The sequence below is a fragment of the Sus scrofa genome, chromosome 14 (assembly GCF_054392235.1).
Source record: "Sus scrofa isolate SSC_HxYL_T2T_F1_AM1 chromosome 14, Sscrofa_HxYL_maternal_Yorkshire_Landrace_v2.0, whole genome shotgun sequence".
Lineage (NCBI taxonomy): Eukaryota > Metazoa > Chordata > Mammalia > Artiodactyla > Suidae > Sus > Sus scrofa.
The window spans coordinates 111,599,496-111,619,288 of NC_139396.1; the positions used below are offsets into that span (position 1 = coordinate 111,599,496).

The 19,793-nt window shown below is 40.3% G+C and overlaps 1 protein-coding gene and 1 long non-coding RNA gene across 18 annotated transcripts in view; one reads left to right on the forward strand and one right to left on the reverse strand.

The window, feature by feature from the left end:
- Window positions 1-19,793, forward strand: part of WDFY4 (WDFY family member 4) — a 289,400-nt gene that overhangs the window by 46,154 nt on the left and 223,453 nt on the right. For 7 of the 17 annotated variants that reach the window (XM_084996478.1, XM_084996481.1, XM_084996482.1 and 4 more), the window contains exons 11-12: window positions 1,796-1,986; window positions 9,157-9,737. In XM_084996478.1, the coding sequence (XP_084852604.1) occupies window positions 1,796-1,986; window positions 9,157-9,737 (772 nt within the window). Of the gene's footprint in view, window positions 1-1,795; window positions 2,037-9,156; window positions 9,738-10,115; window positions 10,540-19,793 lie in introns of those variants that run through there. The other 10 variants (XM_084996488.1, XM_084996490.1, XM_084996492.1 and 7 more) reach the window with 4 other exon arrangements.
- Window positions 32-10,272, reverse strand: LOC146396938 (uncharacterized). The gene is made up of 2 exons (XR_014827559.1): window positions 9,005-10,272; window positions 32-2,121 (listed from the first exon to the last, which is right to left on the reverse strand). It is a non-coding gene; the product is annotated as an uncharacterized LOC146396938 (long non-coding RNA).

The window sequence follows — 19,793 nt, forward strand, 5'->3', positions numbered from 1 at the left end:
TCTGTAAATTACTAGACACCTCAGTTGACACTTTTTACTCTTTTACTTTTTACTCTTAAGGTTGCTAAATATGTTTGGAAAGAGTTTAAGAGTTATTTTAAATATATGACACTGCAGAAATCCTATCTACTTTAAGTAAAATATTTTAATAGCCTGTTTCACTGATTATAAATGCTTTTTTTAAAAAAAATCAAATTGTAAAATATAGGCAAAGAAATCTCAGTATTTTTAAGAGACAAAATTGGACGTGCTTCCAGCCCATTTTGTAGCTCCACCCACTCAAAAATTTTTTTTAGCTTCCTAAGATCATGCAGCTCCCATGCTTAAAAAAATATGTGCAAGAAATATACATACATATATGTTATACTATTAAGTAGATGCATCAACAAAGTTACATCAGTGGGTTTGGTGATTTGGAGCATTTTTATCTGAAGCCCTCATAGTTCAACCATACAAATGTGAATGATAATTACATTATGGTAGAGGGTCTCTCTAATGTTAGACTATAAAAGAGTCCCTGGAGATTCTTGTTAATATAGAGGTAAATGTCGCTAGGTTCCCTCCCAGAGATTTAATTGTCTGGTCAAGGTAGAGCCCAGTAATCTACTTCTAAAGAGACCTCCAAGGTGATGATTTTCATGTAGAGGGCACCTGGTCCACAAATGGAGAAATCCTGCTTTCTGGAGTGGACCAGCTCAAATCCACATCATGTCATCTGAAAGATCTGGTTACTTCCTTGTCCTTATTCTATTCATGATTACTCCAAAGATCAATCCTGGAAGGAAATTCTTAAGATTGCTTTGAACAATAATATACCACTAGCCAAATTTCTTTACCTTCCCCCTGCTCCTGCCCACATACACACCCCAAGAAACTACCTGGGAATTAAATATGTTCTTTTTTCTTTTTGCCTTCTAGGGCTGCACTTGTGGCATATGGAAGTTCCCAGGTTGGGGACAAATCAGAGCTACAGGTGCTGGCCTACACCACAGCCACAGCAGTGTGGGATCTGAGCTGCATCTGTGACTTACACCACAGCTCACAGCAATGCCAGATCCATAACCCACTGAGCGAGGCCAGGGATTGAATTGGTTAGGGTTAGGGTGAGGGTGAGGGTGAGGGTGAGGGTGAGGGTGAGGGTGAGGGTGAGGGTGAGGGTGAGGGTAGGGGTTAGGGGTTGGGGTTGGGGTTGGGGTTGGGGTTGGGGTTGGGGTTGGGGTTGGGGTTAGGGGTTAGGGGTTGGGGTTAGGGGTTAGGGGTTAGGGTTAGGGTTAGGGTTAGGGTTAGGGTTAGGGTTAGGGTTAGGGTTAGGGTTAGGGTTAGGGTTAGGGTTATCCTCATCCTCATGAATGCTAGTCAGATTTGTAACCCACTAAGCCACAATGAGAACTCCTAAATATGTTCTTAACCTAAATTCTGGTTTACTGTCGGTAAGAATTTTGGCAGAGGAGAGAGAGAATTGTCATTGACCCTGTTTTAGAGAATTATTTGGAAATAAAAGGTAGAGGTAAATCTAGTTAAAATTTATATTACTTAGGTTTTTCAAAAAAAGAAGGGATTTTTTTTTCAAAAACAATTTCTACTGGAGAAGAAAGTAGTTTTTCTTTTTAATTCTAAGCTCCATAGTTTCTCTCTTATATTAACAGTGGGTATGGATCTGGGGAAAAAAGTTTCTAGTGGGTAGAAGAAACATATACATGTAGCCAAACAAACTTGAAACATTTTCCTCATAATTGAAACTTAAGGTACCAAGGCCCCCATCGCTCTAGCCCCATACTGTCTTTCTGGTCCCCAGTTGTCCTGAAAGACCACGGCATGGTGCCCTTCATCAAGATCTTCCTGGACGATGAGTGCTACCGGGGAGCCTCACTCAGCATCTTAGAGCAGCTCTCAGTCATCAACGCCGAGGAGTACATGAGCATCATTGTGGGCGCTTTGTGCTCGTCCACTCAAGGGGAACTGCAGCTGAAACTGGATCTCCTGAAGGTGATGTCAAGTCCTCCTTTGTGATGGGCTTTCTCATGGACATGCAGCAGGTGATCGGCATTTGCCCATGCATTCATTCATTCATTCCTTCATGTAGTTGGCCACTATTTCATCCAGGTAGAGTAGTAGTAGGTGCTGTGACAAATAAATTTTGCATCTTCAGTAGGCTGACACATTAGAGGCTTCTTTCTTATGTAAGGTCTAATCAGTGATTGGGAGGAGTATCATTTGGGGACAGCCATCACCTGGGCATCTAATCCCATCAGAAGATAAAGGAAAGGAGAAGATGGAGAATGGCACACCTGCTCTTGTTCAGGCCTAGAACCAGTACATGTTAACTTCTGCCCAGTTTTCTTTGGGCAGAACTCATCTGGATGCAAGTGGTGCCAGGGACCAGTAGTCACTGGTTGAGCAGTGTGGTCCCAGCCACAGAGTAAACTATGGATGTGGAGGCTATATCAATGATGGTCAGACAGCTTCCTCCTTTACTTGACCAGCATTTAGTGAGCATCTACTAGTTACCAGGCTTGATGTAGAATGCCTGGGACACACAGTTAAATGATATTCAGCCCTTGCCATCTGGGAGCTCACAGATTAGCGTTAACAGCAGGTAAGCAATCATGGCAATGCAGCTTGGTAATGCCTTGGTAGACACTGAGGGCAGGCACCATGGGAATAGAGAAGTAGGAGAGATCAAAGCTGCCTTATATGTTTGAGGAAGGTTCACAGAGGAGAGGATGTCTGAATTGGGAAGAGGAAGCCAAAGGCAGTCAAAGACACATGTACAGTGGTTACAAAGAGAGAAGTAAAACTAGGGTGTCACTTTTGGGTAACAAAGAGGAGTATATGTTTTTGTTTTTTGTAATATTGTTAATAATCATCAAATTAACTTAAAACAATTCAAGATGATAATAAATATCATCAGCCTTACAGCTCCCACAATTTTATCGCTGTTCCTGCTTTATTATTTCTTTTGTCTTTGGGGGCTTAAGCCTTGAAAAAAAAAATCCCCTTTTGTGTTAAGCTGTTAAGAGCCGAGCAGATGTAAATGCAAATATCCCTCAGGGAAATGACTTGGGGACCCACCATGTCTATGTGTGAACAAATCCCCATGCAATATACACTCATGCTTCATTATCATATGATGCTGGATCACTGGGAAATCTTATCCAATACGAAGTTGCTCTGACTTCCAAAATTAAACACTTAAGGTTACTTAGCCATGACTATCTCTGTACAAAACCATTTTAACTGTTAGAGAATGGTCTTCAGTTTATTCTACCTCCTTTGTTTTCTTGGATAAGCCAATGTCAGCACTGGTGTAGTTGTGTTCTAATTATCTCGTGACCTAAGCCTATAGAGCTTGGCGTAGCCAGTGCGTCATGAGAAGCCCATCCAAAGTTGATATTAAGACCATAGTTGTCATGTATTTCACAGATGAAAAGAACCAAAACAGTGACTTAATCACAGGGTCAAAAAAATCAGTGAAGGTGATTCATATGAAACAAAAAAAGGAAAGCGAAAGGTCTTTTAAAAGACCCCCGCATTCCATGATTATGCGAATAACGGCATTGAAAGGAGCATGTAAAGGGGACCATAAAGGAGAGATATCAAGAATTAATGACAGTTTGTAGCTGGGAAGCACCTTAGCTTCGTGTGGTCCCGTCTTAATATTGCAAGGGAGACAGACCTGGAGAGATTATAATGCTAAATGGTGAAGGTGAGTTTGAATTTAAAACTAGTGATTTAAAATTGGTGATCTTTCCTCTTCACCATGCTGTTGCATTTTTTTTCCTCACACATCTGTGTTCAGCTTAGTTCGCGTGAGCCTTATTCTAATAAGGAACAGGGAAGGCAGGGATCAAGGCAGTCAGGACTTTGATTTTCTGTTGGGTGAGTAATTGCAAGCTCTATCTGCTTCTAACATTTTCATATTGAAAGTCAAACGGAGCCACAGAAAGGAATGGGTTGGAGAGTACAAGTGTTTTCGTGTCTATTATAGAAAAACTCCGTGCTCTGCTCATGAAAAGTTCATCTTGTTTACTCTGGAGAGGCACCTTACTGGAGTGTCAGCCCTTGGGTAATGGGACAGAGTTTCTAGAATTAGCTATGTAAAGCCATTACGGTGTTTTACAGATTCAATATCATTTCAGACTCACACTATCACGAGAGCTTGTCAGGAATGAACACAATGGGAGCTTATTTAACAGAGCCATGCCCTGTGCTCATTCTGCTGTCTTCCCCCAGGGTACCACATCACTGCTGGGCAGTCAGAAGGGTACTTGGAGCTGCCATTGCTCTTCCAGGACCAGGGCTGATAACTCTTGCAGCTCCTGTGGGTGGTGGAGAAGGATTGGGCTTCAGAGCTTGGTCCAGACTTGCCCACCACTGAGTCATGTGAACAACCAGCCACTGTTTGTGGGATCTGCCTTTGTTCTAAATCATTTTGGGAATCCCTTGGAACTTTAGAAACAACGATGTAAATTTAGTTCTTCTAGCTAGATCTCCCTTTTTAGTAGTTGAGAGTGGATTCTGCTTGAAGCACTGTACCTGCCAAGTGAGTCAGATGTAGGATGAGGGAGGGTGGGGACTTCAAAGGCAGGTCTCCCTGTCCTGCCACCCAATAAAAGCTCACCATCTCTGAAGTGCTTTCACACCATGGCGCCACCCTCACTTCCCTTCCCTCAATTAGAATCAGCCAGCTGCTCTGGAGGAGAAAATTCCTCCATAAACACTCAACTTAAGGCAGTTGCTTCCAAAATCCAGTGGTGCTTCCATACCAATACAGAAGCACATATGACTTCACCACCTAATTCTGGCAAATGGTAACTGAGTTAAAGAATAATGTAAGCAAATGAATTTCCTCTCCACAGCCAGTGGGACCATGATTGGGTTATGCACAAATTCAGATTGATTTGCTAATATACATTTAGCTGTTCAACTCTAAGCTTAATCGCATTACCACACCGGTCTTCCAGCATGACACATGGAAAATTATGAGGAATAACAAATAATAGAATGTGAAATAAATCCTGTTAGTCCTAACATAGTTAGCGTTTTGCAGCAGACATCCATTTTATAGATTCAAGCTGGAGGAATACTAACTCAGAGACGATGACATGGTAACTGAGTTAAGGAGGAGAAAATGTGCTTAACGCTGACCTTTCTTGAAATGTGTCAACCCTAGCCTGATTACTTTGACTTCAGCTGATTAAATTTACTCCCTTCTGCAGACTTGCAAGCCTAGGTGATGCATTATCATGCAAAGTTGAATGACAGTAATGGAGACCCTCCTCCCAGGCCCCCAGTTCCTGACAAATCGTTTCCGAAGTAACGCAGTATTTATTTTCCTTTATGATAGAAATGTTTCTCTTTAGTTGCTATGAAATTAAGCCTTTGTAATTGGATTTTGGACTCTACTTTATGACTCTGCAAATATGAAATTAACCCCATCCCAAGAAATAATAGAGCAGTCTGAGTTCTAATGAAATTACCCCCATTTTAGATAATGACTCTGAATTTAATAAATCAAACAAAGCAACAATTAAGGACAGTCATTCCTTCCTTCTCCCCCCTCCCAACAGGAGGAGAAAAGAGCCATCTAGGAATTACAGCGGGATAGACCCTCTGAGAGACGCAGATCATAAGGAAGACTACGATTGGGTTGCTCTTCTTTTAAAATATCTGCTCTCAACACTCTTTGAATGATAGACAGCTTTTGAGCAATTTCTGGTGTTAAACTGGACAATTAGAAGATAGTTTCTTAAGGGAAGCAGGGGGTGTTTAGTGATCATCCAGCACTCAGACAAATGCCTACAATCTGATTAGTTTTACTTTTAATCATTCTCTCTTTTTGGTGTTTGTTTGGTCACATCACACAATAAACAGAAGAGCTCCATTCATTCTACCTGCCTTGAATAACCTCATAGTGGCTTTAGGAGCCACTGAAAGCACTCAGATAAATTTAGACAGTTTAACACCCTAGAGCTTAAAATTTCCTCTTGTCTTGGTAACAGAAAGGCCTTGCCTAATCCAGAAAACTCTGTGTTTACACCATGAGCATTGTTTTTCTTCTTCTTCTTTTTAGGGCTGCACCTGTGGCATACAGAAGTTCCTAGGCTAGGGCTCGAATTGCAGCTGCACTGCTGGCCTGAACCACAGCCACAGCAACACCAGATCTGAGACACATCTGTGACCTACACTGTAGCTTGAGGCAACGCGGGATCCTTAACCCACTGATTGAGGCCAGGGATCAAACCTGCATCCTCACAGATACCAGTTGGGTTCTTAATCCACTGTGCCACAGCAGGAACTCCCCTACACCATAAGCTTTTATATTCACTGAACATCACTATTCTGGAACATCTGTTCTAACAGTCTATGTACATGCATCTCTTTAAGGACCTATCTACAAATGTCAAACTCTCCTGGGTCTACAGGCAAATTCAGAAGTAGTTAGGCTACATCCTCACCTAGGAAGAGAAAGCAATTGTCATTGCCTAGTCCTTAATGTTTTATATTTGCCTCCATCTTTTAGGCAACCTGGAAAGCCCATTTCCCTGAAGTCTATCTCACAACTCTGATTTGATCCCCTGGTAGTAGGTGGCCCTGATGTTGAATTTCTTTTAAAGAACAAAATGACAGGGAGTTCCCATCATGGCTCAGTGGTTAACAAATCCAACTAGGAACTATGAGGTTGCGGGTTCGATCCCTGGCCTTGCTCAGTGGGTTAAGGATCCGGTGTTGTGGTGAGCTGTGGTGTAGGTCAAAGACTCGGCTTGGATCCCACGTTGCTGTGGCTTTGGCGTAGGCTGGTGGATACAGCTCTGATTCGACCCCTAGCCTGGGAACCTCCATATGCTGCAGGAGCAGCCCAAGAAATGGCAAAAAGACAGAAAAAAAAAAATGACAGTTCAGTTTCCCCACAATCATGCCTGTGAGCTGTAGTGGGTAATCACTGACCTAACCACCAAAAGGCATGAATTTTCTTTACCTATAACTAGGAAAAGAGCCATTGCCCCATAATGGTAAGGATAAATCTTTCTACTTTATTCTAAATCTGTCCACTTTGAATATAATCATGGCACTTTGTCTTTTATAGATTCTCCTAGTTTTGACAATCTTTATTTCCTTTTTCAATTTCTTGAAGTCATTGATAGGAGCTTTTTAAAATGCCTCCTGGTCATCATTTCTCTGCATCTTTGAAAGAGTCCTTGCCTTTACTTATGTGTACTTTTACTCAGTCCTGGGTTGTTTTGTTCTTGTCTACCCCAAGCATGGGTTGACTGACCACTAAGCAGCTCTGGCTTCTTGTAGCAGAATATAATAGTAGTTAACAACATTTGGGTGTCAGGGTACAATTATATGGTTTCAGCTAAACACTAGTGTTAGGTTAGGAGTATTAGCATTTTAGAGCTGGAGCTAGAAAATTACCTTTGCTCCTCAAAGTATATGACTTCATATTTCATAGTTACCTGTAATTTTACTAAGTTTCTATTTGACTTTCTCTACAAGAGAATTTTAAGATCTTGTCCCTTCCCTCCATTTTCTATCTGACCCACCAGTTTTCTCTTCATCAGTGAATTCTCATGCATGATGCTATCTATACACTGTCATCCTAAACCATGCATTTAAGACACAACATCACCTCTCCCTCCCAAATTGGGAATATCATTTTTATTTCTTCTCCTTAAACCTTGTTTCCAGCATCCTGAAATTGGCTTTAAGTGGTGCCTGCCCCAACAATCCTCTTTCCTGGGTCACTAGTGCATTAAATATCTGAAAGGACAAAACAATTCAAATCTCCCTCCAGAACCCATGAGCAAAACTACAAGGACTGGCCATTATCTGGGAAACACGCATAAGAAGCCCAAGTCTTCAGTGGAGTCCTATGTGATTTTTTTTTTTTTTTTTGTGAATAGTAAATATCAAAAGCTAGGGGCTTTGATATTCACCTAAAATCATCCATACATTCTTCACTTTTAAGTGTGAAGCTTTAGCACGGAAAGAAAGCTTTTTTTTTTTTTTTTTTTTTTAAGGTCCGCACCCGTGGCATATGAAAGTTCTCAAGCTAGGGGTCCAATCGGAGCTGTAGCAGCCGGCCTATGCCCCAGCCACAGGAACGCCAGATGCAAGCCATGACCTACACCACAGCTCGAGGCCCCACTGAGTGAGGCCAGGGATCAAACCTGCGTCCTCATGGATATTAGTCAGATTCATTTCCGCTGAGCCATGACGGGAACGCCCAGAAAGAGAACTTTTTAAATGTAGTCATTTCTTTCTTCCAAAGCATATATTATTGGATACTAGGGTATACCATACACAGGGCTTAATGAATGGAACATTGGAAGTGCTTCGTAAACACTTGATTTTAGAAAGAATTGAAAGTTTGGCTGTCTAGTAAAAATTGCGGCAATCTGAAGAGGGTAGATTCTACTATGTATGTTGTCATAGCCTATACTCCATGCATGGTCTATTCTACATGCTATACCTATGTTTTTCTTTCCATTAAGGATTTCTCTTTCCACCTTAACTCCCTCACATTTTTCACACCAGGCTTTAAGTAGATTCATTGGACTATCTTTCCTTATTTATTAGAAGTACCCATGCACAGAGGGGAGACGGTAAATAAGCTGCTTTATATGGATTTCACTGTCTCCTTTTACAATATAGGAAATGGTTCATTCTGTGAGTTTAGCAAGTATTAAGTATGTACCACGCTTCGCAGCAGTGAGGAAGCCTGATTTCATGGCGCTTCAGTCTAGGGGAAGGCTGAGACGATTTTCAAGTAGCTTCAATATAGTGTGACGAGTTTTTTAGGGACTTAGAGGGGGATGTGTGAACACTAAGGCTGGGATGAGTAAAAGCTAGGGGTCAGAGAAAGCTTTTTGGAGGAAGACGCATTTAAGTCAAGATACAGTGTAGGAAACCAACCCTCTAAAGCAGCATAGGTTTTAAGAGCAGCCATTTGAAAGAAGACACCGAGTGGGGACAAAAAATTAAGAGGAATGGTACTGACCTCCCAATGATTCAGAATCACTCTTGGGTAGCACACTGTTCCTATGGCATGGAGCATGGAAAAGCTCCTGGAATGCTTTGGCAGGGACGTGCGGGAGCTCAGAGTTAGACTGGCCTCCTGGACCTCACTCACTTTTATCTTGTTGGTTTCAGTCTCTGCTCCGGATCCTGGAAACCCCCAAAGGCCGAGCTGCTTTCCGAGTCTCCAGTGGGTTCAATGGGCTGCTGTCCCTGCTCTCTGACCTGGAGGGATCCCTCCAGGAGCCGCCACTGCAGACGTGGGGGGTGGTGTCTCCCAGCCAGACCCTGGAACTGGTCCTGCACACTCTTTGTGCCCTGTCTGCAGCACTGCACCTAGACCCCGTCAATGGCAACTTCTTCAGGAGGAACGGGCTCTATGAGAAGCTGGCAGAGGACCTCTGCTTGCTGGGCTGTTTTGGGGCCGTGGAAGAAGAGGACGCCCCCCTGCACTCCTGGGAGGACACCAAGGTCAGGCCATTTGCTGACCTGCTGAGTGCGGCCTTTTCCTCTGGCAGCCTACTTCCACCCAAGATACAGAGCTGCCTCCAGATCCTCGGCTTTCTGGACAGCATGGCCCGAGGCACCCTCCACCTGCGCAGGGACCTGAAGGACTCCCCGAGGGCCAGGCAGGAGCCGGTAGTGGATGCCCAGAGTGGTGAAACCAGCAGTCACCCCCAGGGAAACTCCAAGCAGTGGCCAGACCTGGAGGAGAGGTAGAGCTTTGCCCCTTGCTTCCACATGGGGTCGTCAGTGTGTTTCCGGCTTCTGCGTCCTACCCAAAGTTCCCGCGCATGTGTAGTACAACCTGCGTGTGTGGAAATGTCGCATTGTTACCCACTCTCTTGAGGTGGTCCCCAATACCGTCCTTCAGCCTGGTATTATTCAAGGCAGTAGAAAGAGCCAAATTCAGTTCAGAAACAAAGGAAAGCTTCTTTTGTGGCAGACTGGAGAGTTCTAGAGCAAACATTCTCTGAGACAGGCGGTGGGCGGGGCTGCTGTGTCCGGAGGGTGGAGGGGGGCGGGGTTCTTATGGCGCAGGCGCGCTGCTCAGGCTCCAAATCACAGTGGGGGTGGGAGTGTGCAGCTTCCGGGGAGCGACCATCTTGAATTGAGTGTTGCAGGCAGCGCTTCTGCGTTCACCCCGCCAGCGGCGGTGTTAGGGTACGCAGCCCCTTTTGCTCTCAGAACTCCAGTCTGAAGTGCCTGGTGCAAGGCCTCTGCTCGACAGTAGGCTATGAGCAAGTGAAACTAGACAAAGCACAAAAGAGGTTAGACCTTATCTTATCACCTGGATTCTCTCTGTATTTTTCCTGGGGACTCCAGTGGGCTTTGCTGGTGATAACATGACTTTCTATTCTTTAAATCAAGTTAACTTGTGAATTCAAGCCCTCCTACCCTGTGAGCTGGCAAAAAACCAATCTGACTCAATAGAGGGTTGGAGGATGCTGGTGGGTCACAGGAGAACCAGGAAGGCTTAATCTGATCTTGGAAACTGAGTGCAGAGCTCTGCTACCGGTAGGTTCAATTTCTCCTTTGGCATTTCTGTTGCTTTAGGGAGCCTTGGTCCCTGGGTTTGGCCTTCCTGGTGTACTGGGCAGCCTTCCCCCTTCCAGGTCTTATCTCTCCCCTCCCAGAGCACTGCCAAGGTGTGGGTGAGGTTTTTTGACTTAGAAGACGGAAACCACAGTATATTTCCGAATCATGTTCTTTCTTGCCGCTTCCATTTCCCCTAACAAGGACAACTGCTCTTAATTCTGCAGGCTCGTCTCCTTAAAGACCTCAGACCTTGAAAAAACAACTCTTTTACTTTCATTTGCTGTAACACAGAATTCTACTAAAGCAAGGGAGCGCAAACGACCCCCTTGGAGTGGGAGGGGAAAAAATGAAAGAACAAAGCAAAAAATAGTTGGTATGTTTTTTCATTCCTCTGAAGCAGCAAGGACAAAACGCAAATTAATATTACAGTAAGCTATCATGCCCACCACCTCTCCAGGCCATATTGGTTTTAATGCCACAGGACACGCTTCTGAAAGACATTGCATGTGTTTATCCAAAGAGAGCCTCCACTGGCCAGATGTCAATGTTGGGGGATGGATGCCAATTCTTCAATTACTGTGATCATATGATTGTTCTTGTTTTGTCAATTAACCTGGTAAATCAATTAGTTTTACAATCTTGCATTCCTGCACAATTTGCTGATGATACAATTATTGCTAGATTTGATTTGCTAAATTTTAAAAGAATTTTTGTTCATCAGAAAATTTGGCCTTTCACACTCCTTTCTTCACTATTTTTACTATCAGACTGATACTTCATAGGTTGGGCAGTATTCCCTCTTCTGTTCTCTGGAAGAGTTTATGGAAACATTACCACTTCTATCCCTTAGCTATGTGATAGAATTTGCCAGTAAAACCTCAGGAGCCTGATGTTTTTCTTGTGAGAAGATTTATTTATTTTTACTTTTTTTTTTTAACAATCAGCTTTATTGAGCTACAATTCACACATCATAGAATTCAACCATTTAAAGTGCACAATTAAATTTTTTTATATAATCACATACTGATCACCATGATTAGAACGTTTTTATCACACCAAAGAGAAACTCCATACCCATTAATGATTATTTTCCATTTTCCCTACCTCTAGTCTTGGGCAAGCACTAATTTACTTTCTGTCCCTGTGGACTTGCCTATTCTGGATGTATTATATAAATAGAATCATACAATATATGACTTTTAAATTTCTAGATTCTTTCACTTAGCATAAAGTTTTCGCACTTCATGTTGCAGCATGTGTAAGTACTTCATTCTTTTTAATTGCCAAATAATATTCCAGTGTTATACCACAATTTACTTATACATTCATCAGCAGATGTATATTTGGGTTGTTTTCTCTTTGGGGCTGTTATGAATAGTGCTGCTATGAACATTCATGTACAACTTTTTTTCTGTATAGATGTATGTTTGCATACATACCTCTTGGGTAGATACTTAGCAGTGAAATTGCTCAATCATAAGATAACTCTATTTTAACATTTTGAGGAACTACCAGTCATGCTCCAAAGTGACTGCACTATTTTACATTCTCACTAGCAGTGTATGAGGGTTTCAATATGAACACCTTCTTGTCAACACTTGCTATTATCTGTCTTTTAGATTACAGCCCTCCTAGTGGAGGTGATGTTTGTTTTGATTTGTATTTCCCTGAAGGCTAATGATATTGAAAATCTTTTCATGTGCTTATTGGCCATTGGTATATCTTCTTTGGACAAATATCAGTGAGACTCTTTGCACATTTTTAAAATTATGGTAACACTGGCTATCACATTATGTAAATTTCATGTGTACAATATAACTCGACTTCTGTATATACCAGTGTACTTAGCACCAAAAAGCTTGTTTCCATTCATCACCATACAGTTGATCCTCCTTAACCATTTTGCCCTTCCACACCCCTCCTCTGATAACCACCGATTCATTCTCTTTATCTATGTTCTTGTATTATTTGTTTATTTTGTACTTTTTATAGTCCACTTATGAGTGAAATCATGGTGTATTTTTTTTTATCTGACATTTCACTTAGCATAATATGCTCAAGGTCCGTTCATATTGTTGCAAATGGCAAGATTTCATCTTTTTATGGCTGAGTATTATTCCATTGCATGTGTGTGTGTGTGTTTGTGTGTGTGTGTGTTTGTATTATATCCTCTTTATCCATTCATCTGTGGATGGGCACTTAGATTGTGGCTATTGTAAATAGTGTTGTGATGAACAAAGGTGTGCATATATCTTTTTGAATAAGTGTTTCCATATTCTTTGGATGCATACCCAGAAGTAAAGTAGTTGGATCATATGGTAGTTCTAGTATTAATTTTTGAAGAGTCTCTGTATTATTTATTTGCATTCCTACCAGCAGTGTAATCCCTTTTTCTCTATTTGCTGACACTTGTTATATACTTGTCTTTTTTATAATAGCCATTACAATGGACATGAGGTGATACCTTTCTGTGGTTTTGCTTTGCATTTCCCTAATAATCAGTAATGTGGAACATCTTCTCATGTGTCTGTTGGCCGTCTCTATGTCATCTTTGGTATGTCTTTTTAAATCTCTGCCCACTTATAATTTTTTTTTATCTTGCTTACTTGTATGAATTCTTTGTATGTGTTTTGATTACTATACTTTGTAGTATAATTCAAAATTAGGGAGTGTGACACCTCCAGTTTTGTTCTTTTTTTCTCAAAATTGCTTTGTTTCTTCAAGGCCTTCTGTGGTTCCACACAAATTATAAGACTTTTAAATTCTATTTCTGTGAAAAATGTTGTTGGGATTTTGATAGAGATTTCATTGAATCTGTAGTTTGCTTTTGGTAATGTGGATAGTTTCAGTGTTAATGTTTCCAGTACCATGTTGAGTAAGAGAGGGGAGAGTGGGCCCCCTTTTCTTATTTCTAATCTTAGTGGAAAAGCTTTCAGTTTTTGACTGTTCAGTGTTATGTTGGCTGGGCTTGACATACATATTATTGATAGCCTTTATCATGTTCCTTCTATACCCATTTTATTGAGAGTTATTTTTATCATAAATGGATACTGAATCTTGTCAAATACTTTTTCTGCATCTATTGAGATGCTCATATGATTTGTATCCTTTATTTTATTAATATGATGTATCATGTTGATTGATTTGCAGATGTTGACTCATCCTTGCATCCTTGGAATAAGTCCCACTTATCATGGTGTATGGTCCTTTTACTGTATTGTTTTATTTGGTTTGCTAGTATTTTTGTGGATTTTTGCATCTATATTCATCAGATACATTGTAATTTTCTTTTTTTGTGTGTGTTGTTCTTGTCTGGTTTTGGTATCAGGGTGATGCTGGCTTTGTAAAATGAGTAAGGAAGCATTCCCTCCTCTTCAATTTTTTGGAAGAGTTTGAGATTCTTTTTTGAATATTTGATAGAATTTACAGGTGAAGTTCTCTGGTTCTGGACTTTTGTTTTGGGAGAGGTATTATTACTATTTAAATCTCCTTACTAGTTATCAGTTTATACAGATTTTCTTTTTCTTCATTAATCAAGATTTTGTTGGAAGGTTGTTTGATTCTAAGATTTTATCCATTTATTCTAGGTTGTCCAATTTATTGGCATATAGCTGTTCAGAGTAGTTTCTTATAATTCTTTGTATTTCTGTAATATCTGTTGAAACTTCTCTATCATTTCCAATTTTATTTATTTGACCCTTCACTCTTTTATTGGTGAGCCTAGCTAAAAATTTGTCAGTTTTGTTTATTTTTTCAAAGAACCAGCTCTTAGTTTCATTTTATTGTCTTATTAGTCTCTGATTTTTATTATTTCCTTCCTTCTACTGACTTTGTGTTTTGTCTGTTCTTTTTCTAGTTCCTTTAGGTGTAAGTTTAAATTGTTTCTTGAGATTTTTCTTATGTCTTGAGGTAGGCCTGTATTGCTATAAACTTCTCTCTTAGAGCTGCTATTGCTGCACTGAAAGATTTTGGCATGTCATATTTTCATTTTCATTTGTCTTCAGGTATTTTTTGATTTCTCCTTTGATTTCTTCATTGACCCAATAGTTGTTCAATAGCATGTTGTTTAGTTTCCACATATTTGTGATTTTCCAGCTTTCCTCTTGTAGTTAGTTGATTTCAAGTTTCCTCCCAGTGTATGGAATCAATGCTTGATATATCTTCAGTCTTCTTACATTTATTGAGACCTCATACTCCAACATATGGTTTATCCTTAAGAATTTCTATGTGCACTTGAAAAGAATGTGTATTCTGCTGATTTTGTATGGAATGTCCTATATTTATTAAAGTTCATCTCCTATAATATTTCATTTAAGGCCTGTGTTTCCTGTTGACTTTCGGTCTAATCTCTCCATTGATGCAAGTGGGGTATTAAAATCTCCTACTTTATTGTGTTGCTGTCAGTTTCTCGCTTTAGGTTTGTTAGTAATTTCTTTATATACTTTGGTATTAGGTGCATGTGTACTAATGAATGTTATGTCTGCTTGATGGTTTGTCCCTTTTATCTTTATATAAAGTCCATCTGTAATGTCCTCCCCACCAGTTTTTTTTTGTTTTTTGTTTTTTTTTTTTTGTTTTTTGGCTTGAAGTCTGTTTTGTCTGAAATGAGTATGGCTACACTTGTTTTCTTTTGGCTGCCTTTTGATGAGAGTATCATCTTCCATCTCTTCACTTTGAACTTTTATTTGTCTTTTCTTCTGAGTTGAGTCTCTTGGAGACAGCATGTAGTTGGGTCTTTTTTTTTTTTTTAAATCATTCAGCCACTCAGTCTTTTGATTGGTGAATTCAATCCATTTATATTTAGGGTCATTATTGATAAATGAAGACTCAGTACTGCCATTTTCTCCTTTGTTTTCTGGTTGCTCTATATCTTCTTTCTTTTTTTGTCTTTTGTCTTTTTGGGGCTGTACCCACGGCATATGGAGATTCCCAGGCTAGGGTTCTAATTGGAGCTGTAGCCACTGGCCTACACCACAGCCACAGCAACACAGGATCCAAGCTGCGTCTGCACCTGCAGCACAGCTCACAGCAATGTCGGATCCTTAACCCACTAAATGAGGCCAGGGATTGAACCTGCATCTTCATGGATGCTAGTTAGATTCGTTTCCACTGTGCCATGATGGGCACTCCTTCAGTGTTTCTTTTCCCTTGCTTTTCCATCTGCCATTTTTAATTTGGTGGTTTTATATGATGTTTTTCTAAATTTCCTTTTTTTTTATGTTTCATGTCTCTGTTCTAGATTTTAGTTTTGTGGTTACCATAAGAATTGTATAAACTATCTCATAGATTAAGTAGTTCTTTTTCTGCTGAAAGCATCTCATCTTTATTTGCCTGTACAGGTTTTATCCTTTTCTTCTTCCTCTTTTATGTTTGTTGTCACAAATCATCCCTTTTTATATTGTGATTATATTACCAAATTGAAGTAGCTATAGTTGTTTTAAATGCTTTCCTCTCTTAATCATTATGCTATAATTATTTAACAACTTATTCTGATATAGAGCTGAAATTTCCAGATTGTCTATCACCTACTCAAAGTTTTGTGAACTTCTGCTTTTTTGTTTCAGGTAGAAAGAGCTCCTTATAATATTCCTCATAAGGGAAGCCTAGTAGGGATGAACTCCCCCAGCTTTTGTTTGTCTGGGAAAGACTTTATTTCTTCTTCATATCTGAAAGATAACTTTGCTGGATAGACTATTCTTGGTTGACAGTTTTTAATCTTTAAATATTTTGAGTATGTCATTCCATTTTTTTCTGTCCTGTAGAGGTTCTGCTGAGAAATCTGCTGATAGCTTAATGGGGGTAACTTGTAGGTTACTGTCTTTTTTTTTCCCTCTGGTTGTCTTTAAAGCATAAAGATTCTTCCTTTATCATTGACTTTTTGACAGTTTTAATATAATGTGTTTTGAAGAAGATCTTTTTGCAGTGAGATAATTGGGTGCTCTATTAGTTTTATGGACTTTTATATCCAGTTTCTTCTCAGGTTTGGAAAGTTCTCAGCTATTATTTCTTTAAATAAGCTCTCTTCTTCCTCTGGGATACCCATTATCCTTATGTTGCCTTTTCTAATTGAGTTGAATAGTTTTCACAGAGTTTCTTCATTTATAAAATATTTCTTTTTCCTATTCTATCCAAATCATTTCTAGATTTCTAACTTTGAGCTTGCTAATTTTCTCTTTCATGTGGTCTGCTCTATTTCTAATGTTTTCTAATACATTCTTCATCTCATTTATTGAGTTCTTCAGGTCCAGAATTTCTGTTTGTTTCTTTTTTCAGAGTTTCAATATCTTTGGTAATATATTCCTTCTGTTTATTAATTTTACTCTTTAGCTCATTCAGCTGCCACTTGGAGTTTTCCCATAGCTCATTGAATTTCCTCATGATAGCTATTTTGAATCCTCTATCAGTTAGATCACAATTGTCTATGACTTAAAGTCTGGTTTTCTGGAGAACTGTCACTTTCTTTTCATGAAACTGTGTTATCATGGCTTTTCATGGTGCTTGATGAGTTGTTCCTTTGCTGGTGCTTTTGAAGTAGGAAATGTCTTTCTTACTTAGGCAAAGCTTTGTTTTTGATTCCAACAGTTCAAGAAGTTCTTAGTTAGAGGCCTTTCTTTTGTTTTTCAGTAGGTGGTGCCATAGCACAAATTTTTGGTTTCTCTTACCTGTGCTGCCTCTGGCTCTAATTTGAGAATCCTTAGATTCTACCCTCTACCATCTCTGCCAGAGGTATCCCTGGTGCTCACATTGTCACTGCTTGTGCCTCCAGGAGTGCTTATGCCTTGCTGCTCTGAGGGTTGCTGCTGTCACTGGCATTTTCACCCGGGGCACTGGGATGGAAGGCACCTCTGCCATGTCTTGGGTCACTTGAGGTCACCTGGGTTATCTAGTGGGGAAAGGGAGGAGCCACGGTCATGGGCACCTTCCCTGATTCCAAGGTTGTTGGGTTTATGGGTGCTGCTGCCACTGGTGGGTAGGGGGTGTAGAGTTATGAGTGCCGTTGTGACTGGAGGAACCAGGGTCATGGGTCCTGCCCAGCTCCCTGTGGCCATGTGTGCCAGTTAACTGGGAGGCCTGAGGCCTGTGTGCCACCTCTGTTGCTCCTACCAGATTTGCTGGGGCTGCAGGCTCAGCTGCTGTGGTGGGAGGCCATGATCCCAGCATTTCCTTTGCCGTTCCCTGGTTCTGTCTCCTCTGTGTGTCCCAGTTCATCCACCTTCAGACGTACAGATGTGTGGGTCTCTTCAGCATCCTGATGTGTTGGACAGATGAAGCTTTATGGAATTATTATTATTATTATTATTATTATTATTTTTTGTCTTTTTGTCTTTTGTTGTTGTTGTTGCTATTTCTTGGGCCACTCCCGTGGCATATGGAGGTTCCCAAGCTAGGGGTTGAATCGGAACTGTAGCCACTGGCCTACGCCAGAGCCACAGCAACGCGGGATCCGAGCCGCGTCTGCAACCTACACCACAGCTCATGGCAACGCCGGATCTTTAACCCACTGAGCAGGGGCAGGGACTGAACCCGCAACCTCATGGTTCCTAGTCGGATTCGTTAACCACTGTGCCACGACGCGAACTCCTTTTTTTTTTTTTTTTTTTTTCTTTATGGAATTATGAACGTTTCACTAGTTGTAGACAGAAGGCGAGGGACAAAGGGAGCTTTTCATGCCACATTGTGCCAATGTCAACTCTGAAAAGATTTATCATGGTGAGACTAAATTGCTATTTATTCTTGAATCTTAGTTATTTTTCAAGTTTATATTCTCATTTCATTTAAGTTTTATTTTACTGGTATAAGGCTCTTCCCAATATCTTTTTAACTTTTTATTCCTTACATTATCATTTAGGTATTCTTCTCTTTTGCCTGAAGCACCCAGTGTTCTTGGTAGAGGTGAACTTATTAATGTGGCCCATGAACCAACTTTCAGCTTTTCCTGTCTCTCATACATAGAATTTCCATATCTCTTTTTTGTTCTTACTGTTTTCTTCCACCTTCTTTGGATTTATTCTAGTATGTTTTTCTTTTCCTTTTTTTTAGGGCATATGCTCCCCATGGCATATGAAAGTTCCCAGGCTAGGGGTCAAATTGAAGCTGTAGCTGCTGGCTTAAGCCACAGACATAGCAAAGCAGTATCAGAGCTGCGTCTGTGATCTATATCACAGCTCATGGCAACACCAGATCCTTAACCCACCAAGTGAGGCCAGGGATTGAACCTGAATCCTCATGGATACTAGTTGGGTTATTTACTGCTGAGCCACAACTGGAACTCCTAGTATCTTTTTCTTAATTTGTTAGGAGATTATTTTCAGTCCTCTTTGTAAATATAAATTTCCTGTAACAATTTCTTTAGCTCACAAATTTTATTTTGTTAAAATTTCAATATGGTTTAGTGATAAATATTTCCTATTGACTGTTTAGATTATAAATTTTCAAAGCTACAGAGTATTTTTGGTCATCTTTTTTATTGGCTTCTAATTTTTTCATCATAAGAGAAAGTGGACTGTATGATGCTAGTCCTTTGAAATCAATTGAGCTTGACTTCTTTCCCCCAGTGTTGTAAATTTTCATGACTATACCATGCATGCAATATGAATGAAAAGAATGCGTATTCTCTAATTGTTAGTTTCAATGCTCTATTTATGTCCACCAGATGAAATTTTTCTTTTTTTTTTCCCTCTTTTTTTTAGGGCCGTACATACAGTGTATGGCAGTTTCCAGGCTAGGGGTTGAATCAGAGCTATAGCTGCTGGCCTACACCACAGCCACAGCAACTTGGGATCCGAGCTGCATCTGCAACCTACACCACAGCTCACGGCAATGCTAGATCCCTGACCCACCGAGCAAGGCCAGGGATCGAACCTGTATCCTCATGGATACTAGTCAGATTCTACTGCACCACAATGGGAACTCCCACTAGATGAAAATGTTCAATTATATTGTTCAAATTTTAAGATTTTTGGCATATCAGTTACTAGGATATGTTAAATAGTTCTCATTATAGTGGTAGATTTGCCAATATCTGTTAATTTTGCTTTACATATGTCTAAGCCTATTAGAATCACACACTTCTAATTTTTCTATCATATAGAGATATCAAAAATTTTATCATTACATGGTGACCTTCTTAATCTCCATTAGTAAATTTTGTCATGGTACCAATTTGATCAAATAATAATAGGGCTATGCTGTGTTCTTTTGGTTAGTACATGCCTGAAATTTAAAACAAAAAA